This window comes from Epinephelus lanceolatus, chromosome 16 (genome assembly GCF_041903045.1).
Source record: "Epinephelus lanceolatus isolate andai-2023 chromosome 16, ASM4190304v1, whole genome shotgun sequence".
NCBI lineage: Eukaryota > Metazoa > Chordata > Actinopteri > Perciformes > Serranidae > Epinephelus > Epinephelus lanceolatus.
Genome location: NC_135749.1, coordinates 34032184 through 34060088, shown reverse-complemented (window position 1 = coordinate 34060088; position 27905 = coordinate 34032184). Strand labels below are relative to the sequence as shown.

General features: G+C 39.9%; 2 protein-coding genes across 2 annotated transcripts; both read left to right on the top strand.

Moving 5' to 3' along the window:
* Positions 1-114: 114 nt before the first annotated feature.
* On the top strand, positions 115-13392 carry LOC117263551 (major histocompatibility complex class I-related protein 1-like). The gene is made up of 7 exons (XM_033637050.2): positions 115-247; positions 3324-3593; positions 4251-4529; positions 5038-5340; positions 11851-11946; positions 12247-12264; positions 12454-13392. The coding sequence occupies exons 1-7, from the start codon at positions 199-201 to the stop codon at positions 12501-12503; spliced, it is 1065 nt and encodes a 354-aa protein (XP_033492941.2). The 5' UTR covers positions 115-198; the 3' UTR covers positions 12504-13392.
* A 5259-nt stretch (positions 13393-18651) lies between these two features.
* LOC117263556 (major histocompatibility complex class I-related protein 1-like) lies at positions 18652-27645 on the top strand. Its single transcript, XM_078175983.1, has 7 exons — positions 18652-18788; positions 19006-19275; positions 21728-22006; positions 23591-23893; positions 25283-25378; positions 26502-26519; positions 26716-27645. Exons 1-7 carry the CDS (start codon positions 18740-18742, stop codon positions 26763-26765), a joined length of 1065 nt encoding a protein of 354 aa, XP_078032109.1. The 5' UTR covers positions 18652-18739; the 3' UTR covers positions 26766-27645.
* Positions 27646-27905: the final 260 nt, after the last annotated feature.

The window sequence follows — 27905 nt, the reverse complement described above, 5'->3', positions numbered from 1 at the left end:
GAACTGAATTATTTTTCTTTCTTTTTTTTTTCTTATTTTAATTAATGAAACGGCAGATTCATCCCCCTCCCCACCCCAATAAGTTTTGTACAGTCCCTAACAAAGTCGCGTCAGAACAGAGACACTCCCTCCTCCCAGTGCGAGGAAAAAGCAGAACAAACAGCTGAGCCGGCTCGGTCCCCTCTTCATCGAAACAAAATGAAAACAATACTTTTGTTTCTTCTTTTGTGTCACGTGTCGTCATCAGGTGAGACTTGCTTCACTTTCTACTCGACTATGTATTTTGTTCTCAGTTTTGTATTTTAGTTTCACTTTTACGTCTACAGTACTTTGTTTCTTTCTGATTTGAGTTTTACAGTGCACATAAAAAGATGTTGCTGTAAATGTGTTAGCCAAGGGATACTTTTCAACTGTTGTCCCTGGACCAGATGTTAAGATAGCCACAAAACAGAAAGATATAAAAGCATTAAGAGAACATAAATACAAAATAAGTGAAACAGTTAGCACATTAAAGGCAGAGGAAGAAGACAATTCTACATGACAGGTCATAAGCAATCAGCCAACAGACATTATGTACGAGATATAAAAATTATCACATAATAAACAGTTATGCACAAGACATTAGCAAACAAGGCATTTATAGACAACAAGACATAAGCATTACCAGAAGGGACACAGTTATGCATAGCATGACAGAAGCATTAGCAGACATCACATAATCAGCAATAAAAGAGTTTGAATCCTTGCGAGACAAAATAAAGACAGGTATTAGAGTGAAGACTACGTAATCAGGACATAAACAGACAGCCGGACTGATGAAGACAGACAGTGAGGGCATATGGAGGCTATGTATGGCACATCTAAGGCCTTTACTACAAAGCCAGTTCATCTTACCCAGGATATCTTCTCGTTATCTGGTTTGACTAATTCTAATATCAGCCATCTGGATAACCAGCACTACAAAACTGGTTATCAACCAGAGGCCTGTACTACGAAGCAGGATTTGAAGTTAGCGAGCTACCTTCAGGGTTAACTCAGCTAACCTGCTGCGGAGCAGGTTAACTTCAGGGTATTGGATCACAGGCTGTCAACACCCCGACCTCTGACTAATCAGATCACTGAAGAAAAAAGTATCCAAAAGTCTAGTGTGACAGGTAAAAAAAAGTAGCCTATTTATTGTTATAGGTCAGAAGAATCATTTAATTGTTCCAGGGCTCTGTTTCTACTGGTTTGAACTAGGGCTGCAAGTAACGATTATTTTCATTGTAGACTAATCTTTTACTTAACTTTAATCGAAAAATGTGTTAAAATGTTGAAAAATGTCGGTCTGTCTCTCCCAAACCCCAAAATTATGTCATCTAATGTCTTGTTTCGTACTCACGCCAAAGGGTTTTAGATCACCATCATGGGAGAGTGTGTAAGTCTGCCAATATTTGAACGTAAGAAGCTGCAATAAGAGTATTTTGGGGCACTTTTATAGTACTTTCCTATGAAAAATGACTCAAACTGATTAATCGACTACTAAAATAGTCACCGATTATTTTAATAGTCGATTAGTCATCGATTAGTTGACTAATCATTGCAGCCCTAGTTTGAACACAGAGCATCTAACAAATGGAGAGATTGTTTACACACTAAGCAAGTGATTTTAGCACTATTTGAAATTATGCAATGTTTATTTCAGTCCGCAGTGACAGTGCTGCTACTTTTACACACTGATTCATCACTGCAGCATCACTGCTGACCTCTGACCTCTAGCTGTCCTTAGCTGCTCACAGCCCGGTCATTACCCATCCATCACCACTGCACTGTGCTGCATCTGTCTGTCTATCACTCACTGTCACCCCTCTCACACCCTGTCTTCTTCCTGCCTTTTCTCTCAGGGCTGTAAGAGCACTGACTACAAACACACCACAAATTCATTCATGCCAACACAAACACACACCCCTTTTATCGTTTTAAATGCATGGACAAATACACACCACTAGTTTTTGATTAAATTCTGACAACAACAAAAAACAATAGTAACATAAACATAAAATGTATTCAAATGTTTCAGCCAATGTTACAATATCAGATGTTCCTGTTAAACAGAGTTTCAAGTAATAAGTTAAATGTATGTTAAAAGTTATCCATGTGAGCAAAAACCTCAGACTTCAGACTGTTCTTAGTACTCTTTTCCAAATGTTTTTTCTTCTAATTCATCTTAATCCCTTTAATGACAGTACCACATGCTTTTATCAGGGAGACATTTTTTATTACTGCAGCTCAACATGCAATCTATATTCTCCCACTTCACCCTCCTCAGGATTGCCCCCCCCCAGCTGTCTCTTAAAAGGCAGGGTTTAAGTTCCACTGTTAGAACAGTGCACACTGCAATCAATACGTCTTGCATTTGAAGTGCTAGGATTAAAGTGAATCAAAAATTAAAGAAAGAAAACGAGTCTGCCCTGAGGGCAACACCCATGTCTTTTTGTCCCTTTACCGGCTCATGTGTCAGGGCGGACTAAGGGAGCAATCACACGGAGATGAAATGCTAGAAACGCAACGTCAGTAAAACCATTGTATTCCTATGATACGGTGCATCTGACCGGCATTCAAGCGTCTTTTTAAACGGGCATTTTTCTGGCGTCTTTTTAGATGCGCGTTTTTGTAGACCCTTCTTTTTAGACGCTTCTTTTTAGACGCGCGTAGACGCTGAAAAGTTAAAATATTTTCAACTTGTTGAGCGTCAGACGGCAGTAGCTAGCACGCATTGAATAAGCGCTTTCAGAGTTTCAAGCGTCTTTGAAGCGTCCGCGTCTCTAGCGTCTCATTTCTGTGTGATCACCCCCTAACTTGCCCACAGAAAGAGCAGCTAATGGATCCCTGATGCTCTGCAGAGATGGATAATCATAAAAAAAACTTAATAACAAAAGATTAAAATGCATAGTGATTAAATGTTAAAAAGCTACATGGCTAGAATTAAAAACACGTTGATCTTTCCGACCGACTACCAGTGCCTTTAACCCAGCAGGGAAGCAGCTCTGAAAAGCATGGAAACAATAAATGTGACAAACATTCAAACTCAACAGAATAACACATTACACACAGATAACAGCTCACAGTCTACCAGTTTGTCTGCATTTCACTGCCGCTGTCCTCCCAAACCGCCAGCATGGGATGAGATGTGCACCTGTCTCATCCCAACGGCCTGAACCAACATCACAGCCTTCGTTCCACCTCTTCCCTATATTAAAGGTGTCACTGCCACATATATCATATTTATGACAGGTGATGATGATGTGTATATTTAAACTGAATGTTCCTCATTTGTCCTGCAGTAAAACACTCCCTGAAGTTTTTCTTCACTGCATCTTCTGGAGTCCCAAACTTCCCACAGCTTGTGGGTGCTGCAGTGGTTGATGACATTCTAGCTGGTTATTGCGACACCAATATAAAGGTCGTAGAACCAAAACAGGACTGGGTGAAATCAGCATTTGAAAACAATCCGCAGCATTTGGAGTGGTACACTCAACGCTGTCTTGAGAACCTGCCACATGCCTACAAAGCCAGGATGGACAGCTTGAAGCAGCGCTTCAACCAAAGTGGAGGTACAGCTTGTATTTCACTCTTACTGTTAAAGTGCTCTGTATCGTAGCTGTAAAGTAAAGTGACCCAAACTCATTCCCACCAACATTAATAGTCAAACCACAAAAGTGCACAAAGTTGAGCACAGGTTCTCAACCAACCATTAGGGGATGCCAAAGCATGACGGGGGGCCGTGAGGCCTTCTTGATTTAAAGGGGTGTTAAGTCGAAACAGGCAACTACATGCAATGCACCATTATGCAACGTTCTAAAAACCTGTCAGTTCACACCAATGCAACTACTGTAGATGAGACATATCCTTTCACCCACAAAATTACCATGTGTGAATCAATTAATCTCGACCTGTTACATGGAATTTGTGAAGAAAACTTCATTGTTCTCACATGCCACCATGGAAAACAGTGAACATATTGATGAACACATTTAACAACAGCAAACGATATCATCTTAAAATTTACAGTTACCATTGTAACGTTTAAACTTTGAAATAGAAATTGGGTTTCATCACTTATGTAAAGAAAAAGTGCACTGATGATCTGCTTTTGAATCAAAAACATACCACAAGACTGGAAGGATAACAGAGCATCACACAATGTACATCATCTTCCTAGTGGAGGTATTATCTGTACACCATTGTTCAATACAGTCTCTGTTTCTTAGATATCCACATTTTCCAGATGATGAGTGGCTGTGAGTGGGATGATGAAACTGGAGAGATTAATGGTTTTATGCAGTATGGTTATGATGGAGAAGACTTCATATCATTGGACCTGAAGACACTGACATGGATCGCTCCAAAACCCCAAGCTGTCGTCACCAAACTGAGATGGAATGCTGACAAAGTCAGACTAAAACACCATGAGAACTACTTCGCATACATTTGTCCTGAGTGGCTGAAGGTTTATGTGGCCTTTGGAAAGAGCTCTCTGCTGAGAAAAGGTAGAATCACATGACCTGATGTAGTTTCATTAACATAACAATGTTCATACAACCTGCTCAGAATGAACTGCTGCTGTATTTTCACTCCAAACTGTCTGTCTGATAGTTAGTGCACAGTTAGCATGAGTTAAGTAAGTTTACAGTGTTTCAGAATAGACATATTGCTGTTTCATTGAACACTGCTGTGAACTGCTTTGTTGTAATCCACAAAAACAGGCGGATCCTTCTTCACTGACTGTAGTGAGTTTTTTAAGTTGTGGTGTAATTTCCTTTTCTGTCTATATACAGACAGTGTGGAGGTAGCTAAGGTAGGTGTAGCTGATGGGTTGTTTAATATACTTATTCATTTATTTTGTTCAGAAGAATTTTCACACCATCTGTTGTTGATTGAGATCAATTTTCGATTGACCAGCAACAATTATCCTCCAATGGTATGGACAAGCATTGAAATGTACTTTGCAAAAAAAGGTATAACTCACATATTCTGTACTTGGTTCTCTCTGTGCAGACCTTCCCTCAGTGTCTCTCCTCCAGAAGTCTCCCTCCTCTCCAGTCAGCTGCCACGCTACAGGTTTCTACCCTGACAGAGCCATGATGTTCTGGAGGAAAGATGGAGAGGAGATTCATGAGGACGTGGAGCTCGGAGAGATCCTCCCCAACCACGATGGATCCTTCCAGATGAGTGTTGACCTGAACCTTTCATCAGTCCCACCTGAAGACTGGAGGAGGTACGACTGTGTGTTTCATCTCTCTGGTGTGAAGGACCACATCGTCACCACACTGGACAAAGCAGTGATCAGGACCAACATGGGTAAGAGTGACAGATGTGAGAAAGATGTATTTAGTTTACATTAGTTGTCCTGCAGTTCATGATTCATTGATTTTTCACTGTTTTTGGTGCTGGATGGGTCTGTTAATGTGTTCATGCTACCACATGGACAAAAAGCCTAACCTGTCAGTGAGCGTGTTAGCTACCTCAGCATTAGGTAGTTTAGCTTTTGTCCTCCAGTTTAGCTGGGAAGCCATCTTCAAAAAATAATAATAAACCAATGCACATTGTTCACCCTCTGATCTCTGGTCAGATCCTGTGAGCTTAACAAGATCATTTTAAAGTCTGCGGCTCCCTGCTCTTGGGGTCTGGGCGCTCCTGCGGTCTTGGGGTGCCATACCGCCCCCCTTCCCCCGCAGGGCTGGCCCTGGACCCTGGTGATGGTTTTCATAAACACATTGGGAGGGTTCAAATACACGCATGCATGTTCGATACTTCAGCTCCGTGACGCATCGCAAAGAACCGATGGGATCACTCCAAAGGGGCCCACTTGCTTCTCAAACCTACCACACCGCGCTGGCAACTCTTCTCTGCAATCGGGCTTTCCCCCTCCACCAAGACTCTCACATTTTTGGTGTTCAGTATAGACTTCTCTTTTGTTTTTGTTTTTCAGTACAGTATAGTAGACATGTATATGTTTATTTTTGATAATCTGCATGGAGCACAACCACCTCAAGGCCACAATACATCAGCTACACTGCCTGTTTCTCCCCTGTTTTTTTTTTCGTTTGTTTGTTTATTTGTTTGTTTGTTTTTCCTCCTTCTTCTCCGCATGCACTGTCACTATATAACTCAGGACTTAACCACCTGCCCCCTCCCCCTTGCTTGTTTCCTTACTTTCCCCTTGACACACTTTGGTGTATGACGGCCCTCTCTGACTCATATTAGGAAGTTTTTCCAATAAAGGCTGTTAGGCTAGTCTCCAGTGAGGGTGGGTGACGGTCACAACCACGCATTATGGGTAAAAAAAAAAAAGAGAAATAAAAAAAATAAATAAATAAATAAAGTCAAAGAAAGTTTAAAGCATTTTATAGACCACATTGTTTTTACCACACAAATAACAGCTTTGTTCTATGTGTCCATTCTTTACTGAACTCAGAATAATACAATACATGGCCGAATACATGGCTGAACTCTCTACAACATGATTTTTTCCCATTGTATCTAATTTGCTAAACTGAAGACAACTTTAACTTTGATCATTTCAGTTTAGATTTATTTATTTTCTTATATTATGATTCCTGTATTATTACGCCTCTGCTCTGCTCCAGTGATAACTGTGGCAGGAGGCATTGTGCTTTCAGGTTGTCCGTCTGTGCCATACTCGTGAATGTGATACCTTAAGAGCACCTCAAAGGAGTTTCCTCAAATTTGGCACAAATGTTCACCTGGTCTCAAGAAATAACTGATTAGATTTTGGTGGTCAAAGGCCATGGTCACTGTGACCTTATATCTGTCTCATTTTCATGAACGCAATATTTTGATAAGGTCACTGTGACCTCACACAACATGCTTTTGGTCGCAACTCAAGAATCCATACTCTAATTATGACAAAATTTCACACAACTGTCTGATAGGATAAAAAGGTCAAAGGTCCACTTCACCGTGACATCATAATGTTCTGCAAAAACACTTCCCTGGCCATTATTCAGCGTCATAACTCAGGAACAGAAGGTGAGACATTTGGTCAGATACTGAATTGGTGACACTAATCTTGGGTGTCCACCTTGAAACTGTGCTGATTGTTTAGATCCTCTGTGCTGTCGGGGGGAGGATGTGTGTGAAGCATCCATGTTTTCACAGACATGGATATAAACTACGAGAACGAACAACCATTGAGGGTAATTCTAGTTTTTGCCAAAATGTGCCACAGTGTCTGTCTTTTCAAATCCAACACGTCTCATATTTAAGTCCTTTGTGCAAAAGTGATCATTGTGTTTTCTGTCATCTGTTGTACAAAAGCGGTTTTTTTTTCTTGTTTTTTTTTTTTAAAAAGGAGACTAATTAAGACTAAGCTGAATGAAGTGGAGGATAAGTTTGTAGCTTGTGGTAAAATCCTAAAAATCAGGGCTTATGATAAGAATAAAAAACAAAACTTTCCCCTAGACAACTTTACGAAAATTAATGAAAAAAATATCCTTGCAAGAAAGGCAGTAAGCAGTAAAAACCCAGAGGTACAACAGGAGTATTGCAGTTAGAAACTTTGTGAAAATGAGAACACGGAATTTAAGAAAGAATTATGAAGAAGATTTAGTAAGGCAATCTAAGCAGAGTCCAAAGGTTATCTGGAATTGAAGGACAGAAATTAGGACTTCAGTTGGAGATTTGTATACTGACCAGAATAACGTTAAATTCCCTAAAACGGACAAAGGTAATGAAAAGGTGTCCGAATACTTCAGCAGTGTATTTGTGAAGGAACCTGAAGGGCAATTTCCTGAACTGCCAGGATTGGAAGTCCAGTAAACAGAACCTTTTATGATAACTACTGAGGACACCAGTGGCGGCTCCTGCCAAATTTCTCAGGGGGGGGCAATTGTTGTGATGATGGCTGAGGTGACCCGTTCAATGGGTAAATTTGAATTAATTTGGCTCTGCAATGACTGAACAATCTACTGTGGTCATCAACAGACTAATTTTCATCAGTTTGCCCACACAAATACCTTTGAATGTAAACAGAGACCTGTTTTACCATTAATCAAATTGAGTAAGGTATTCACTGAGTCACTGTCAGTCTTAATCCGAAAACATTTTATTATAGCTAAGTGGAAATTAATTTTGTGTTCTGATTAAAGAAATAAATGCAGGTGTCATGAACTTAGCACAGAAACGGCAGGACTCAAATGCACTACTCAGACCGGTTAAAAGCAGCAAAACAAGGTTTATTCCAGGCAGGGGTCGGTACACGAGAAAGCAGACAAACCAGGCAAAGGTATCCACGGCGTGAGGCAAAAGGCAAGGTCAAAAAACAGGCAAGGTTCAAACACAATTAAGCTATGACTGAGGCTGTAGAAAAATGCTGGAACGTGAGCTGTGAACATCAACGAACTGGCGATGAGACAAGACACAAGGGGGAATATTTGCAGGACTGATGGGGAGTGATTAGACACAGGTGCAATCAGGGATCAGGTGCACACAGACGGGGAGGGGGCAGGGCAGACAGGAACCTGGAACAGAGACAGCGGTGAGTGATCACAAAATAAAACAGGAAGACAAGACATGAAACATGAGGGAGAAAAATAAAATACTTAACAAACAGTGGAACATGACAGCAGGCATATCCTACAACTTAATATAATGCACATCACATAGTATCACTGTTCTTTGACCTGACCTGAACATTTTTTGTTGTTGTTTTTCAGTTTCAGTTATATATTGGAGGGACATTTTGGGAATTGGGGGGGGGGGGGGGGGGCACATGTCCCCCTCAATGTATATGGTGACTACTGCCCTGTCATGCATGCATAATTAGGCTGCAGTTGTCTGGGTGGCAAAGGTGAAGTGGCTGGTCTTGTCATACAAAGTTTGATGGAGTGTCAACTGGACAATATGGAGATATTTGCATCTTGAAAGACTACAAATGTGGATAGACAGGGAAAAACACACGCAAGCCTAAGACGTGTCGTGCTGATCCTCTTGGATCAGCTGGAAACGTTAGCCATGTTGATCTTGAATGTGACAGCTGTGCAGTGGCGCTGCCTGATGTGATGTCGGAATAATCGGAAAAATTAGTTTCCAACTGTAAAGCAATATTTCAGTGAAAATGGTTGACGAGGTGTTTTTTAAACATTTTGAGTGATAAAATACAAAACATCTTCGTTGTAATGTCCATGTTGTCTCCACATTACCACCTAAACACTCATGAACACATAATGAAGTAAGAACGACGTCCCAACATGGGAGATCGGACCATCCGAGGAGCACATGAATGATACTTGGTGGTTTACGTATATGACGAAAACACGTTGGGGCAAGCCCTCCCGGAACCCATAGAGATTGCATTGGAGTGCCTGCATTTAGAAAAAAAAGCATTTTACATGAAAGTCTATGAGAGTGAGTCGGGGCGATTTCCAGCCAGGCTGATATCACCCCAAAGGGCCGGAATGTGACTTCATACTGCATCTGATTGGATATTCAGAGGCAGAACGAGCTGTTTCAAGTGAAAATTTTCAGAATAATTAATATATTGTGTGTATATATTACAATAATGATTATGATAATCATACATTTATTATCATCTTTCTTTTCTTTTGTGGCTCGTGGAGGGGCTGCGCCCTATCGCCCTCTATTGGCCAGCCGCCCCTGGAGGACACTATACAGCTTCTACAGAATATTATCATCTACAAATCACCAGGACCAGATGCAATACATCCTAGTACTTTAAAGGAACTGGCTTGTAGGATTGCTGAACCTCTAACAATATTATATAATCAATCATTAGAATCAAAGTTACCACCTTGTGAATGTAAAGAGGCACAAATCAGTGCAACTTTCAAAAAAGGAAATAAATCATTAGCAGGATACTACAGGCCAGGTAGTTTGACATCCATAGTATGTAAGACAATGGAAAAGCTAATCAGGACGTATATTGTTGATCATGTGAAATCAAATAGTCTTCTCAGCAATAAGCAGTATGGATTTATATCTGGAAGATCAACTACACTTCAGCTTCTCTCAGTTCTTGACAAGTGGGCTGCAGCTTTGGATAGAGGACAGTCTGTTGATTGCATTTATATGGACTTTCAAAAAGCTTTTGATACAGTTCCCCATAAAAGACTACTGTCAAACTAAAATCCTATTGTATAGATGACAGAGTTACAGACTGGATACAGGGCTTTTTAAGTAATAGGAAACAACAGGTGGTGGTAAATGGTGCCACTTCTGTCTGGAAACCAGTGACCTCTGGAGTTCCACATGGATCTGTGTTGGGGCCTGTACTGTTTGTTGTTTCAATTTCAATTCAATCAGTCAATTTTATTTATAAAGCCCAATATCACAAATCACAGTTTGCCTCACAGGGCTTTACAGCATACGACATCCCTCTGTCCTTAGGACCCTCACAGCTGATCAGGAAAAACTCCCCAAAAAACCCCCTTTAACAGGGGAAAAAAACGGTAGAAACCTCAGGAAGAGCAACTGAGGAGGGATTCCTCTTCCAGGATGACAGACGTGCAATAGATGTCGTACAGAACAGATCAACATAATAAATTAACAGTAATCCGTATGACAGAATGAGACAGAAAGAGAGAGAGAGAGAGAGAGAGAGAGAGAGAGAGAGAGAGATGCACGACAGGCGGTAACCGTAATAGCTTACAACAACATTAATGAAAGTAATGAAATTATAATTATGATTCTGGCTATTGTGGTACAATATGTTGAAAGTATAGTATGTATAGTAAGTATGTTTATATAAATGATTTACCAGATATGTTACAATCTGATGTGTATCTTTTTGCGGACAATACTAGTGTTTAGAATAATTACTAAGGACACCGACACAGCCTATCTTCAGTAAGATCTCCATAGCATGAGTAACCGGTGTGATGAGTGGTTATTGAAATTAAATTCAGAAAGTGTAAACATTTACACACTGGGAAATCTAATGACAATAAAATTAATTACACTATTGGAGAACTGGTGGTCCAGCATGTGATTGAGGAAAAGGACATAGGTGTAGTGGTCGATAGTTCACTTGAATTCCACACACATTTCAGAAAAAGTTAAAAAGGCAAACTCCATGCTGGTGATTATAAGAAGAACCTTTCAAAATGTATGTAGGGAAATATTTTTGCCATTATACAAATCCCTGGTGAGATCACATCTTGAATTTGCAAGCTCGGTCTGGTGTCCTTATAAATTAAAATACATAGAAAAGATTGAGAAGGTTCAAAGGAGAGCTACTAAATTAGTCCCAGGTCTCAAAGAGATGTCATGTGAAGAGAGGTTAAGAAAATTGCAACTACCAACTTTAGTATACAGGAGACATAGAGAAGACATGATCGAGGTTTATAAGTTTGTTCATGGAATATATGATACCACAGTTGAGCCTGTTGTAAACTTTTGGTATAGTCAGTATGAGTTAAGAGGGAACTCCCTAAAATTATTCCGGTATTTTTCTGAAAAGAGAAAAAACTTTTTCACACTTCGTGCTGTAAAGGCATGGAATGAGCTCCCAGAGGATGTGGTGCAGGCTCCTTCAGTTAACTCTTTTAAACACAGGCTGGATAGATTCTGGTCAACAAAGGCTGTTTTGTATGATTATAGAGCTGATTTGTGATTATGAACTAATGTGATTTCATTAAGTGTATTTTGGTACTGTATTGTATGATTTTGTTTTGTGTGTGGAGTCTGGTGGAGCAAGTCAGTCTTAGTTTATAGCAGCAAACCCACATGTATGTATGTATGGATGTATGGATGGATGGATGGACTTCTGCTCAAACCTGCTTTATCTGTACCGGGCCCATGTTTTATTTTTGTTTTTGTTGTTGTTATCAGAGAAGCCCAGTGACATCACCGTCCCCATCACTGCAGCAGTGGTTGTTCTCGTCCTCGTCGCTGCCACTGGATTCATTGTTTACAAAAAGAGGAAAGGTGCTGTTTAACTGGCTTTTCTAGTTCTTTGATTTTGGTCTTTGAGTTGATGCTTTTCTCCTGGTTGCATTTGAATTGAACTGAAACAAACATCAGTTCCCTGTAATTCAATTTTATACAACCAACAGTAAGTGCTGTCAGGCTCAGAGCCTGTCAGTCACAATAATACGACTAAACCACAATGATGTAGGAGAAAAGAGATAAGTAAATAAATGAAGGAATCAGAAGGATGGAATGGATTTATATATCCTGGCATTTCCAACTGTAACTGAAATTATCATCTTTTTTTTTTCATTTCAGCCAAACTTCCCCCATCTCGTAAGTAAAACTTACTTATATTCTATTTCTACTGATCTGATACACACTTAATGCTGCAGATTAAAACAGGTTTCACATTATTGTGCTGATTATTTCAAGTGTGTTTCTGTATTTACTGTTTATAAAAGTTCAGAGCAGGATGAGTGGACTTCACAGTTTCACACTAACAGTTTGTTTCTGACCTCACAGCTCCTGACAGCAGCTCTGAGCTCTCTGAGGAACTCAATCCAGAAACCTGACTGACAAAAAGAGTAAACACTCTGATATCTGTTATATCATAACTTTACAAAGCTTTACAAAAAGAGACTGAAAGATGGCTTCTTGCAATCAGAATGGAATGGTTATGATTCATATGCTTGATATTCAAACATTAAATGTAATAAATTTATTCCAGATCACAAATTTTTAATGTTTTACATACAGTATGTCAGATTTTTCTATTAATCTTTATTTTCTCACTTATTTTACTGTGATGCAACAAAGTGTTTCCTGTTTCTAAGAATGCTAAATAAATGTTTTTGATTATATTGTAATATTTTATGGCTTCAGAATAAATGAATTGCAGGTTTCTGTCAACATGTAGAGACTGAATGCAGTGATTAAAATCACCTCTTGTGGTGGATTAGACAGGACAGGGGAAGGGATATGATTCATGAAAAGTTTACCACAGGGGTTGCTAACTAGTAGCTACTGGTATGACTGGAGGAACCACATAGATAGAGATGGTGGCTGGACAGATGAGCGGACCACGGCAGTCATGAAGTTACCTGTTGAGTCAGTTGGGCCAGCTACTGTAGTTTAGCCTGAGCAGATATGATAAAGAGAAGAGTTTCAGCTCTTTGCTTGGGTGAGTGAAGGATTTAAAGGCAGCTTAAAGATACATTAGGTCAGGGTTAGAAAATGGTGTCGCCTGTCAGAGAGCTCAGATTTATAACGCCACAGCTAACCTAGGACCTAATGAAAGGTCAGTCATGATTTAACATGAATACTGGGCTTCCATAGGAATCCACACAACCTCTGGCACATAGTCCTGTGTACTGATAACCATAAATGAATGTGAAAATCAAATGTATTGCTCTTTCTTTTGGTGCTGATGTTTTGCTTTTCAATAAAGTCAACAATTTTCAAAAGTTTGTCTTGAGTCTACTCATCTGTGACTATAGCTGCAGTAACATGAATATTACCTGAACATTTAGTGTTCTTACAGAAGAGTTGGATTAAAACACTGATATCATATCATATATCAAGCTCCCAGACAAGCTTAGCTTAGTATGAACACAGAGTCAGGAGGAAACAGCTCACCAGTAGCTCTGTGAACTAGAAAAGTCCACTCAGCAGAGAGCAGATATCTGTGTGAAACTTCAGAGTCATGTGGAATTCCTCATTTGCCACATGGTCCATTTCTAAGCTTTTCTATCCTCCACTCAAAGTTCACTGTTTTCATACAGCATAGCTACACTGACAGAACTGAACCTCCGACCTGCCTGTCAAACAGGAATCAAACCATAAACCTGCTTCAGACAGTCCAGACTGAGTGGAGTCCTGTGGGGATCAACAGATGTGAAGTCTGGCAGCTGGCGGTTGCTCGCTCTGCTGCAGTTCCAACCTGATCTCACAGAAATACGTGAAATGACCACGACCTCTTAACACCGCATTCCGTGGTGGCAGCACGTAATGGGTTGAAATTACGTGCTGCCACCACGAAAACAATGCCAATGTAAAGTCAATTAGGATCCTCTCCTGTGGTGGACACACGGATTCCCTGATTCAATCACGTCACGTCAACCTCGTTTTCCTAAATGATATCTTTAACATTCCTGTATACACACAAAAACGCGGAAGTGTCCTTGATAACTCAACAATATGACAGGTTAATGTCAAGGCCATAAAATAAAATAAATGTATTTTGCCAGCTTTTGATAGCGTGGGGCTTTAAGAGCATTGTGCTGTGGGCAGATGGGGCGCGTTCCACTACTGTTTTGTAGCTGCTCTTGGCCGTCTGTGGGCTTCATTCCATTTCAGATTGCCATCCGTCTGCCGTAACTGAATCCAAACGCCAGTAATAAATAAATAAATAAGAAGATAAAAATAAGGCTGAGCACGGAAGAACCAGAGAAGAAACACCATCACATGGAGCCGTCTGCCCCTGGCAACCCGGCCACCCTCCACTCCACCAGGGGAGAGTGGACCCCAAGCCAGCGCCACAGAACCAGCGGCTGCCCCGCTGGTTATACGTCCGACCGTGGCAGCTGTCACACAAACCGCTGCTGAAAATTATACATTTTGATACAGGTAGGCTATATACATATTGCAAAACTCTGTAAAAGTACACCAAAGCATATTTTCGTTTCCAAATATTTATTTGAAAACGAAACCATTCATACGGTCAATATAAAACATTTTGTTAGTAATAAAAAACAAATGTAATCTCAATGTGACCGCGCCAGCCGGCGGGACTGCGGCTGAACCGCTTCCAATGTTCATTCATTCATTCATTCATTCATTCAATCGCGTGTTCAATGTGTGTGTGTGTGTGTCAGAGAGGAGTATCAATTAAAAAAAAGTAATTATTTCTGTGTTTATTTCTTTTATTCTTACGTTTTTTTTAATTAAAATGCGTAATATAGCCAACAATATTATAGACCAAATGTTAATCTAATTATTATTGTAGAATGTATTTAGCAAATCACCACTCTCAACTGGAGACAGCAGCAAAAAACAACAACAAAGGCATTATAAAAAGCCGACAAATCGTGTTAATTAATTGACGTGAGACACTGAAGAGGTTGACTCCTATAGTCTGTAATTTTTTATTTTTTTTTATCATAACTTCTCGGAAATTACTCAAAAGTAGAACATGCTAAAAGTAAATACAATAATAGGCTAAATAGTATCTAAGCAATAATAAAGTGTCTAAACAATAATAAATATTATCTAAGTTATCTATTAGGCTACCATTCCACTCTGTAAATAGATTTTAACATTTCAATATGATTTTAATATTATTTTTGCTTATTTCATTATTGTTATTATTGGTTTTACTTTTTAGTAGTATTGTATTGTCTGAGGATGACTCATTTTAGTAACTATCTACAGTAAAAAAGATAAAAACAAGCAAAAAAACAAACAAAACTCATTTTATACATTGGGCCTTCAAAGTGCTCTCTGGAACTACACCTTGCATGGCTTGTGTCCAAAAAATGAAAAAATCTAAACTTCGTCGTAGAGCTAAACCAAATACATCATTGGAAAGGTCTCAACCTGGAGAGTGACATATGTCAGTATGATGATTCTACATGGCTCCTGCTTTCAGCCATTGACCTTTGAACCTTGACCTCAGTGCATGTTTGAGGGCTTATAACTCAGCAATTAAAGGGGGTACAGACATGGGACCAACTGTTATAGAGAGCTCTTGACCTCAGCTATCATGTGAGTGTAGTCAACAACTGTGGGTGCTGTCAGATATGGATAAAATATGGATAAAATTAATTTTCACCCATTTAGAAATTAGATATTTAAAATCTGATTTCACAAATGTGTTTACCATCCACTTAAAGTCCACAGTGTACTCTCAATTCAATATTTACAACTTCCAAATCTGGGAAAAACGCTTAGATTTTTAAAAAACTACAATTCCCTGGGACCGCGCCATGCAGTTTGATACATATCAGCAACATAGTTGTAGTTCTTCTGATTTGCAAAGTAGGGCTCTAAATAGGGTTGTAAAAAGATATATCTACTGAATATATCTAATATCAAGTAAAGCCGAACTAGTTATTACACTCCACCTAGATGAACTATGGTAAGAAAAAGTAAAGATGTCCGCTAATTTTCGATATTTTAGCTAATACACTAGAAACGGCATTTTTGGGACAGTAGGTTCGTTTAAAGCTTGTAAAATAGGGTTGTAAAAAGCTAGATCTACTGAATAAATTTAATATCTAGTAAAGCCGAAGTAGTTATTACACTGCACCTAGATGAACTATGTTAAGAAAAAAAGCAAGGATATTGGCTAATTGTAGTTATTTTAGATAGTACTCTAAAAACGGCGTTTTTGGGACGGTAGGTTTTTTGCGGCTTGTTGTAAAACAGGGTCGTAAAAAGATACATCTACCGAGTATATCAAATGTCTAGTAAAGCTGAACTGGTAATGACACTGCACCTAGATGAAATATGTTAAGAAAAAGTAGGCATGATGGTTCATTTCAGATATTTTAGCAAGTTCTCTAGAAACTGCGTTTTTGTGATTGAATATTTGAATAGGCTATAACAAATATCTAGAACAGCCGAACTATCACATTATTATCATTATTATTATTATTGGTGGGAAATTATAACAGGGGAATATATTTGCCGTTTTAATATCAAGGACACTTCCGCGTTTTTGTGTGTATACAGGAATGTTAAAGATATCATTGAGGAAAACGTGTCACGGTTGACGTGACGTGATTGAATCAGGGAATCCGTGTGTCCACCACAGGAGAGGATCCTAATTGACTTTACATTGGCATTGTTTTCGTGGTGGCAGCACGTAATTTCAACCCATTACGTGCTGCCACCACGGAATGCGGTGTTAAGAGGTCGTGGTCATTTCACGTATTTCTGTGAGATCAGGTTGTGCAGTTCAGTGGCTAACAACCAGAGCTAGCTGCTAATAGCCAACGCTACATCTAAAAAGCTCCAAAAATCTATTCAACAACTCCATCCTCCACAGTCAGACACACATGCTGCTTATTTACTGACGAATTACAGCTCACATCTCGTGCTAACAGCTGACACTCTTGTGTGAGAGTTTGGCAGGTTAGCAAAACATCCTGGTGCTGACTGTTTACTGGTTACCACTTTTCAATCAATCAATCAATTTTATTTATAAAGCCCAATATCACAAATCACAGTTTGCCTCACAGGGCTTTACAGCATACAACATCCCTCTGTCCTTTGGACCCTCACAGCGGATAAGGAAAAACTCCCCAAAAAAACTCCCTTTAATGGGGAAAAAAAACGGTAGAAACCTCAGGAAGAGCAACTGAGGAGGGATCCCTATTCCAGGACGGACAGACGTGCAATAGATGTCATACAGAACAAATCAGCATAATAAATTAACAGTAATCCACATGACACAATGAGACAGAGAGAGAGAGAGAAAGAGATGCAGGTAATGACAGTAGCTTACAACAACATTAATGAAAGTAATAATATTATAGTTATAGTTCTGGCAACTGTGGTACAATATGTTGAAAGTATGTATTAGTATCTGGCAGTATACATGTGTGATAATAATCATATGTGTATAATAACAGTAGAAGTATGACTAATGACTAATGATGGCAGCAGCAGCAGGAGGCATCTGGCAGGACCACGGCAGCAGCACAACCACACACGTCACGCTATCCAGGCACCGCTGCGATATGAGTTAATCTGAGAGACAGTGGAGCACAAAGGTGCCCGGTGTATTATAGGGGGGTCCTCCGGCAGATTAGGCCTAAGTCAGCCTAACTAGGGGCTGGTACAGGGCAAGCCTGAGCCAGCCCTAACTATAAGCTTTATCAAAGAGGAAAGTCTTAAGTCTAGTCTTAAATGTGGAGACGGTGTCTGCCGTAACAGGAAGATGATTCCACAGGAGAGGAGCCTGATAGCTGAAGGCTCTAGCTCCTGATCTGCTTTTGGAGACTTTAGGGACCACGAGTAACCCTGCGTTCTCAGAGCGCAGTGTTCTGGTGGGATAATATGGCACTATGAGCTCACTAAGATATGACGGAGCCTGACCATTTAGAGCTTTATAAGTTAACAGTAGGATTTTAAATTCAATTCTGGATTTTACAGGGAGCCAGTGCAGAGGAACTAAAACAGGAGAAATATGATTTCTTAGTTCCTGTTAGTACACGTGCTGCTGCATTCTGAATTAGCTGGAGAGTTTTTAAACACTTACTAGAGCTACCTGATAATAGAGAGTTACAGTAATCCAGCCTTGAGGTAACAAAAACGTGGACCAATTTTTCTGCTTCTTTTCGGGTCAGGATAGGCCTAATTTTCGCAATATTACGCAGATGAAAAAATGCAGTCCGTGAGGTTTGTTTTAAATGAGAATTAAAAGACAAATCTTGATCAAATGTCTCTGAGTTGTTTGGGGCCAAGAACAATAATTTCAGTTTTGTCTGAATTTAACATCAGGAAACTGGTGCTCATATATAGGCGCTCTGATCTTGTTCCTCTCATATGGTATCAGAAAATATAATTTCAAGTTTAAATATAATTTCCTAGTTTTAAACCGTTTTCCAATACATTTCATGGGGGATAAATTACTCCAATATAGTGAGTGGCAGTAATGCACCTTAACACTGGTTGCCACCTGCCATAAAACCTAAAAGAAGAAGAAGAAGAAGAAGAAGAAGAAGCAGACACTCCCTCCTCCCAGTGCCAAGAAAAAGCAGAACATATAGCTGATCCAGCTCGGTCACCTCTTTATCAAAACAAGATGAAAAATCTACTTTTGCTGCTTCTCTTGTGTCACATTTCGTCATCAGGTGAGATCACACTGTGAATATGTGCTTCACTTTCCACTGGGCTCTGTATTTTGTTCCTGCGTAGCTCCAGGACACACTTGTTTAGTTCACTTTCACTTCTCCAGTACTTTAGAATTTGGTAAGACTGTAAGTTTAAAATGGATCACACTGAATATATCATAATGAAGGTGATGATGATGTGTATATTTAAACTGAATGTTCCTCATTTGTCCTGCAGTAAAACACTCCCTGAAGTTTTTCTTCACTGCATCTTCTGGAGTCCCAAACTTCCCACAGCTTCTGGGTGCTGCAATGGTTGATGACCTTCTGACGGGTTACTGTGACACCGATATAAAGATAATACAACCAAAACAGGACTGGATGAAAACAGCATTAGAAAACAATCCGCAGCAGTTGGAGTGGTACACTCGACACTGTTTGGAGAACCTGCCACATACTTACAAACACAGGATGGACAACTTAAGGCAGCGCTTCAACCAAAGTGGAGGTACAGCTTGTATTTCATTCTTACTGTTAAAGTGCTCTGTATCTTAGCTGTAAAGTAAAGTGACCCTCACTCATTCCCACAGTATGATATTTCAAAACATCGATAGTCAAACCAGAAAAGTGCACTCAGTAGAGCACTGGTTCCCAGCACTGCGAGGCCTTTATTCTTTCAAATATACAGTCCGCCTATAACTCAGCCTTTCATTTTATGTCTATGAAGAAAAGTAAATTAAATTGTTATTTTTAAAGTTCAGATTATTATTTAAGTTATAAAATCTCCCAGGATAGGTGCATAGTAAAGACCTGAGCATAAGCTATATTCATAGAGCCTTCAGTCTTTGTGAAACAGCCTCATCCTGCCACAGAGCTTGTAGAACAATGGCCAAACATCTGGGAGATGAAAACACTGAATTTGTTCAAAAATGAGCCGATCAAGTATGACTGTTGAAATAAAGATAAGACAGAGAACTGTGTAAAAAAGTTCTAAAAATATCAGGAAAACTCATCTCTGATGTAAAATTCACAGAAATAACGCTGCTCAAAATTCATTTACTCATTTTGCACAACTTCCTGCAATGATTGAGTTCACTATTTGAGTTAATTGTAAAGTTTCAGTTGTTCTTTAATGTTATTGTTATGTATTGAATATAATATGAAATATCCATAACATATGTCACTTAGTCAGGGGTAATGGAAAAGGAGTCCCTTAAGGAAAAAGTTAAGGAACCACTGCAGTAGAGTACAGATCTCCACCAGGCGACCAAGCGGCCACCCGGGCTTCCAGTCTGGACAATTGACCTTTCACTAAGTCCCGCCCCCAGACGCAGACAGGCCAATCATAATGTAGCATTGGGCCGGCTCAGACCAGGGTCCAACAACAATACAGCTGTGCTCCATTGACTCTAATACAGTCATTTTAGACTTCATTTTCAGGCTGGTTGTGTGGATTTGGAGCTAAATGTTGTGCCTGGGGCACGTCGTGTATTAATGATACTCGTTACCTGGAGAGGCTGGGAAAAGATAAACATTTCTTCCCTGTTCCAAAACCCAAATCAAACCCTGAAAAGTGTAGGGTTAGATAGCTAGCTACTGATGACATAGCCTACTGCATGTATACACATGCTGCTTTTGCTTTTTGTTGATTATAACAGTGAAAAAAGACCTACCCTGCTGTGAAGGGAAGCAGGGAAACTTTGCTGATATTCAATCAACTGTGTGTCATTGTGTTGTGCGCAGATCAATGTTGTTTTGACTCCTGGAGATCCCTGCCTGTCCAGCGGTGGAGGTCCAGCCACTGGCAGCAGCACAAGGGCAAAGCCAAACACTGTTAATCTGCACACACTGCGATGCCACACAGCTGGTTCAATATCAGCAACGTTTGCCTTTATATTCATTGTCTTCTGTCGCGATCACCAGTGATGTGGTGGTTTACTGGTGTTTTTAACCTGTTGTTGTTGCTGAGTCAGTTTGACATCCTGGATATATCCTTCAAACACAGACTGTAGACCCCTCTGTCTGCTTCTCTCTGGAATCACTATTTCATTTTTCCAAAAATATGATAACAGAACATCATAAAGGGGCGGGGCTTAGCAAAAGGTCAGTTCTTGTAATTCCAGCAGATGTGCTGCAGCGCCTTTCATCTCATCATACAAAATCATGCTAATAATATCAGAATCTTCACAATTCATTAGAAAATTAAGATTTCTATAACATGTAAACGTTGTAGTCAAACAACTAAGACAATAAACTTTAAGATTAAAGGACAGTCAGGTGTTTCCCATCATGCACTTAAGTTTTACAGTTGGTGGAGAGAAACTGTGTCAATTGGCTCTATAAACTCCAGCTGCCTTGCCCAGTTTGCCCACTTGGTAATCCAAGTAGTTGAAGTTATGCAATAAAGATAATTCAGTGAATTCCTGGAGAACTGTCAGTTGTATTGGTCACTGGAACCTAGGACTGCATCAAAGACTACTTTCTGTCAGATATGACAGGAAGTGAGGGGGAGAGAGATGAGGTCCTCAGCTGGACACCAACCAGTAACACTGCAGCTCATGTTTGGCATCTTAAAGGAATATTTCACCCACAAAATGACCATGTGTAAATCAGTTAGTCTTAACCTGTGAACCTTGAATTTGTGAAGAGCACCTCATTGTTCTCACATGTCTCTATGGAAAACAGTGAACATATTGATTTATTGATTGATTGGGGAACACATTTAACAACAGCAAAACTACATCATCTTAAAATATATGGTTACCTTTGTAACTTTTAAACTGTGAAATAGAAATTGTGTTTCATCACTTATGTGAAGAAAAAGTGCACTGATGATCTGCTCTTGAATCATAAACACACCAAAAGACTGAGCATCACACAATGTACAATATGTTTAAGATCATCTTTCCACTGGAGGTATCATCTGTACATCACTGTTAATTACAGTCTCTGTTTCTCAGGTATCCACATTTTCCAGATGATGAGTGGCTGTGGGTGGGATGATGAAACTGGAGAGGTTAAGGGTTTTATGCAGTATGGTTATGATGGAGAAGACTTCATATCATTGGACCTGAAGACACTGACATGGATCGCTCCGAAACCACAGGCTGTCGTCACCAAACTGAGATGGAATGCTGACAAAGTCAGACTAATAGACCATGAAAACTACTTAACTCATGTTTGTCCTGAGTGGCTGAAGGTTTATGTGGCCTTTGGAAAGAGCTATCTGCAGAGAAAAGGTAGAATCACATGACCTGATGTAGTTTCATTAACATAACAATGTTCATACAACCTGCTCAGAATGAACTGCTGTTGTATTTTCACTCCAAACTGTCTGACATTAATTTCTGTTTGATTGTTTTTTGTGGCAGTAAAATTTGATTTAGCTCTCACCAATCAGTAGAGACTGACATGTTGGAATGCTCTGACGTTTCTGTCCATCAAAGCGGAGACTTGGGGTGTGTCTCAAAATCGCATACTTTCATTACTACACTTCAATTTAATACACTGTGTTCTAGGAGTGAGTGAGATCATAAACGAAAAACTTTTTTTCCGGACGGACGGACGAGCCACGTATCTTGGTGTCGCTTAAAAACAGGTAATACATCTGGCTACATCTTTCCCACATCAAATATCTGTGATCGCCTATATGCCATGCTTTTTAATAAAATTACCAGAGGAGTTTGCTGAAAAACAGGTTAGTTAGTTTCTTTTATTCCCATGTCATGCACCACATGCACAGGTAATGTCAGCCTGAATTACTCGCGTGCGTCCCCGATGAAAATCGCTGACATGCGTGGGAAATACGGCGTCTACAGGCTCGCCATAGCTTACTGTCAGGACTCAGGGACCAGAATTCGGGATGTCGGAATGGCGATATTTCGGAGTGGCGGCCTGTAACCGTTAAATGGCCCATTCGGTTGGTATTCGGATAACTGGGGCTTTACTAGTATAATGCAATAGCACCACCCAGCGGAGAAACCCGTGTACACGTTTACACATAAAAAAAATTACCCACTCTAAATATTAAGAGATTTTTGTACACGAACTCACCCCTACTCTGTACTACGTACTTCTTGCGTGGTGCACTAATTTCAACAGGCCAGTGTTGTCTCAAATCGCAAACTACCATTTTGCACTCACTGGAAATGACGACGGCTTTTTAACCACCTCTACTTCTTCATCTTTGTTTTCTTCTTAAATGACAAATTGCAAACAGACAGTGGAGCATTATTGCCAACATTTGACTGCTATCTCCACCCACACTTAAACCAAACCTACGTCACAACATCAGTGCTGATTAATATGTGCTGCCTTAGCTAGGAGCAAGTTAGCTACCCAGCAAATGCTAACATTAGCTAGCAAACTAATGTTAGCACTCGCATTACTGTTAACGGTACCAAATCATTACAGACCCAACAAACATCACTGACACCTTTTATTCAACAACAGTACTGGTACTTAGTGCAAAAAACATGTATAACCAACATGCTCTGTGTTATCCCTGCCATGTCAAAAGTTGAGAAGTTTGCTACATTACAAAGATGGTGACAGTTGAGGGTGAGAGGTGTCCATCATTCTACACTCAACTTTTGGACCGTTTTGTTTGCGCCAGTAGTACACTGCATTTTCCTGTACTATGCAGTGTGAATGCACTTAGCACACTTGTGTGAAGAATTTTCACACTTTGGATTGTTGTTGATTGAGATTACTTTTAGATTGACCAGCAACAATTATCCTCCAATGGTATGAACAAGCATTCAAATTTACTGTGCAAAAAAGGTAGAACTCACATATGTCTTTACCTGCCTCTCTGTCTGCAGACCTTCCCTCAGTGTCTCTCCTCCAGAAGTCTCCCTCCTCTCCAGTCAGCTGCCACGCTACAGGTTTCTACCCTGACAGAGCCATGATGTTCTGGAGGAAAGATGGAGAGGAGATTCATGAGGACGTGGAGCTCGGAGAGATCCTCCCCAACCACGATGGATCCTTCCAGATGAGTGTTGACCTGAACCTGTCATCAGTCCCACCTGAAGACTGGAGGAGGTACGACTGTGTGTTTCATCTCTCTGGTGTGAAGGACCACATCGTCACCAAACTGGACAAAGCAGTGATCAGGACCAACATGGGTAAGAGTGACAGATGTGAGAAAGATGTATTTAGTTTACGTTAGTTGTCCTGCAGTTCATGATTCATTGATTTTTCACTGTTTTTGGTGCTGTATGGGTCTGTTAATGTGTTCGGCCTACCACATGGACAAAAAGCCTAACCTGTCAGTGAGCGTGTTAGCTACCTCAGCATTAGGTAGTTTAGCTTTTGTCCTCCAGTTTAGCTGGGAAGTCATCTTCAAAAAATAATAATAAACCAATGCACATTGCTCACCCTCTGATCTCTGGTCAGGTCCTGTGAGCTTAACAAGATCATTTTAAAGTCAAAGAAAGATTAAAGCATTTTATAGACCACATTGTTTTTACCACACAAATAACAGCTTTGTTCTGCGTGTCCATTCTTTACTGAACTCAGAATCATACAGTACATGGCCGATGTTGAACTCTCCACAACATGATTTCATTCCATTGTATCTAATTTCTAACTGAAGACAACTTTAACTTTGATCATTTCAGTTTAGATATATTTATTTTCTTATATTATGATTCATGTATTATTATGCCTCTGCTCTGCTCCAGTGATAACTGTGGCAGGAGGCATTGTGCTTTCAGGTTGTCCGTCTGTGCCATACTCGTGAATGTGACATCTGAAGAGCACCTTGAAGGAGTTTCCTCAAATTTGGCACAAATGTTCACCTGGTCTCAAGAAATAACTGATTAGATTTTGGTGGTCAAAGGCCATGGTCACTGTGACCTTATATCTGACTCATTTTCATGAACGCAATATTTTTATAAGGTCACTGTGACCTCACACAACATGCTTTTGGTCACAACTCAAGAATCCATACTCTAATTATGACAAAATTTCAGACAACTGTCTGATAGGATAAAAAGTTCAAGGTCAACTTCACTGTGACATCATAATGTTCTGAATACAACACTTCCCTGGCCATTATTCAGCGTCATAACTCAGGAACAGAAGGTGAGACATTTGGTCAGATACTGAATTGGTGACACTAATCTTGGGTGTCCACCTTGAAACTGTGCTGATTGTTTAGATCCTCTGTGCTGTCGGGGTTGAAGATGTGTGTGAAGCATCCATGTTGTCACAGACAAGGATATAAACTGTGAGTGCAAATAAACTGTTTCAAAGGGGGCACACAACCGTGAAGAGGGAATTCTAGTTTTTAACAAAATGTGCCACAGTGTCTGTCTTTTTAAATCTAACACATATGATGCTTAAAATGGTTTTACAGACACACACTTTTAAGATAACAGCCCATTATACTGTATTAACTCAAGTCCAAGTCAGATGGATGGATGGATGGAGGGAGGGAGGGATGGACTTCTGCTCAAACCTGCTTTATCTGTACCGGTCCTATGTTTTATTTTTGTTGTTGTTGTTATCAGAGAAGCCCCGTGACATCACCGTCCCCATCACTGCAGCAGTGGTTGTTCTCGTCCTCGTCGCTGCCTCTGGATTCATCGTTTACAAAAAGAGGAAAGGTGCTGTTTAACTGGCTTTTCTAGTTCTTTGATTTTGGTCTTTGAGTTGATGCTTTTATCCTGGTTGCATTTGAATTGAATTGAAACAAACATCAGTTCCCTGCAACTCAATTTTATACAACCAACAGTAAGTGCTGTCAGGCTCAAAGCCTATCCGTCATCAGTTTCAATTTTCAATTAATTTTATTTCTAAAGCCCAATATCACAAATCACAATTTGCCTCACAGGGCTTTATCCCCCCCCCCCCCCAGAACAGATCGACATCATAAATTTACAGTAATCCGTTTGACAAAATGATACATGAAGAGAGACAGAGAGAGATGCAGGACAGACAGTAGTAACAGTAGCTTACAACAACATTATTTAAGTAATGATATTATAATAAATACAGCTACTGTGGTACAATATGTTGAAAGTATATATTAATAGCTGACAGTATACATATGTGACAATAATCATATGTGTATAATAACAGTAGTAGTATGACTAATGATAACAGCAGCAGCAGGAGGCATCTGGCAGGACCACGGCAGCAGCACAAGCACACACGTCACACTATCCAGGCACCGCTGTGATATAAGTTAACCTGCGAGTCAGTGGAGCACAAAGGCACTAGAGAAGAAGCCGAGTTAGTGACATGCAGTACGGCCGAGTTAGTGACCTGCAGAAGACGCGAGTTAGCAAGATGCAGTAACAGGACATGAGTGTTAGCAAAGGAGAGAGAGAGAGAGAAGGAGAGAAGGTGCCCGGTGTATTATAGGAGGTCCCCCGGCAGATTAGGCCTAAGTCAGCCTAACTAGGGGCTGGTACAGGGCAAGCCTGAGCCGGCCCTAACTATAAGCTTTATCAAAAAGGAAAGTCTTAAGTATGGTCTTAAATGTGGAGACGGTGTCTGCCTCCCGGACCGTAACAGGAAGATGATTCACAGGAGAGGAGCCTGATAGCTGAAGGCTCTAGCTCCTGATCTACTTTTGGAGTCATGATAATACGACTAAACCACAATAAGGTAGGAGAGAAGAGATAAGTAAATAAAGTAAGGATTAATCAGAAGGCTGGAATGGATTTATATATTCTGGCATTAGCGACTGTAACTGAAATTATCATCTTTTTTTTTTTATTTCAGCCAAACTTCCCCCATCTTGTAAGTAAAACTTACTCTTATTCTATTTCTACTGATCTGATACACACTTTATACTTTAGATTAAAACAGGTTTCACATTTATTGTGCAGATGAACTTTTTCCAAGACTGTTTCCTGTATTTACTGTTTATAAATGTTCAGAGCAGGATGAGTGGACTTCACAGTTTCACACTAACAGTTTGTTTCTGACCTCACAGCTCCTGACAGCAGCTCTGAGCTCTCTGAGAAACTCAATCCAGAAACCTGACTGACAAAAAGAGTAAACACTCTGATATCTGTTATATCATAACTTTACAATGCTTTACAAATAACGACTGAAAGATGGCTTCCTGCAATCAGAATGAAGTGGTTATGATTCATATGCTTGATATTCAAACATTTAATATAATAGATTTATTCCAGATCACAAATTTTTAATGTTTTTGTCAGATTTTTCTATTATTCTTTATTTTCTCACTTATTTTACTGTGATGCAACAAAGTGTTTCCTGTTTCTAAGAATGCTAAATAAATGTTTTTGATTATATTGTAATATTTTATGGCTTCAGAACAAATGAATTACAGGTTTCTGTCAACATGTAGAGACTGAATGCAGTGATTAAAATCACCTCTTGTGGTGGATTAGACAGGACAGGTGAAGAGACATGATTCATGAAAAGTTTACCACAAGGGTTGCTAACTAGTAGCTACTGGTAAGACTGGAGGAACCACATAGACAGAGATGGTGGTTGGACAGCTGAGCGGACCATGGCAGTCATGAAGTTATTAAGCCAGTTGGGCCAGCTACTGTAGTTTAGCCTGAGCAGATATGATGGAGATATAAGGCAGCAGAGTTTCAGCTCTTTGCTTGGGTGAGTGAAGGATTTAACGGCAGCTTAAAGATACATTAGGTCAGGGTCAGAGAATGGTGTCGCCTGTCAGATTTATAACGCCACAGCTAACCTAGGACCTAATGAAAGGTCAAACATCATTTAACATGAATAATGGGCTTCTATAGGAATCCACACAACCTCTGGCACATTGTCCTGTGTACTGATAACCATAAATGAATGTGAAAATCAAATGTATTGCTCTTTCTTTTGGTGCTGATTTTTTGCTTTTCAATAAAGTCTCCAATTTTCAAACGTTTGTCTTGAGTCTACTCATCTGTGACTATAGCTGCAGTAATATGAATATTACCTGAGCATTCAGTGTTCTTACAAAAGAGTTGGATTAAAAGACTGATATCATTGTCAGCTCTGAGCAGAGGAAGCTCCCGGACAAGCTTAGCTTAGTATGAACACAGAGTCAGGAGGAAACAGCTCACCAGTAGCTCTGTGGACTAGAAAAGTCCACTCAGCAGAGAGCAGATATCTGTGTGAAACTTCAGGTGTCAGAGTCACGTGGAT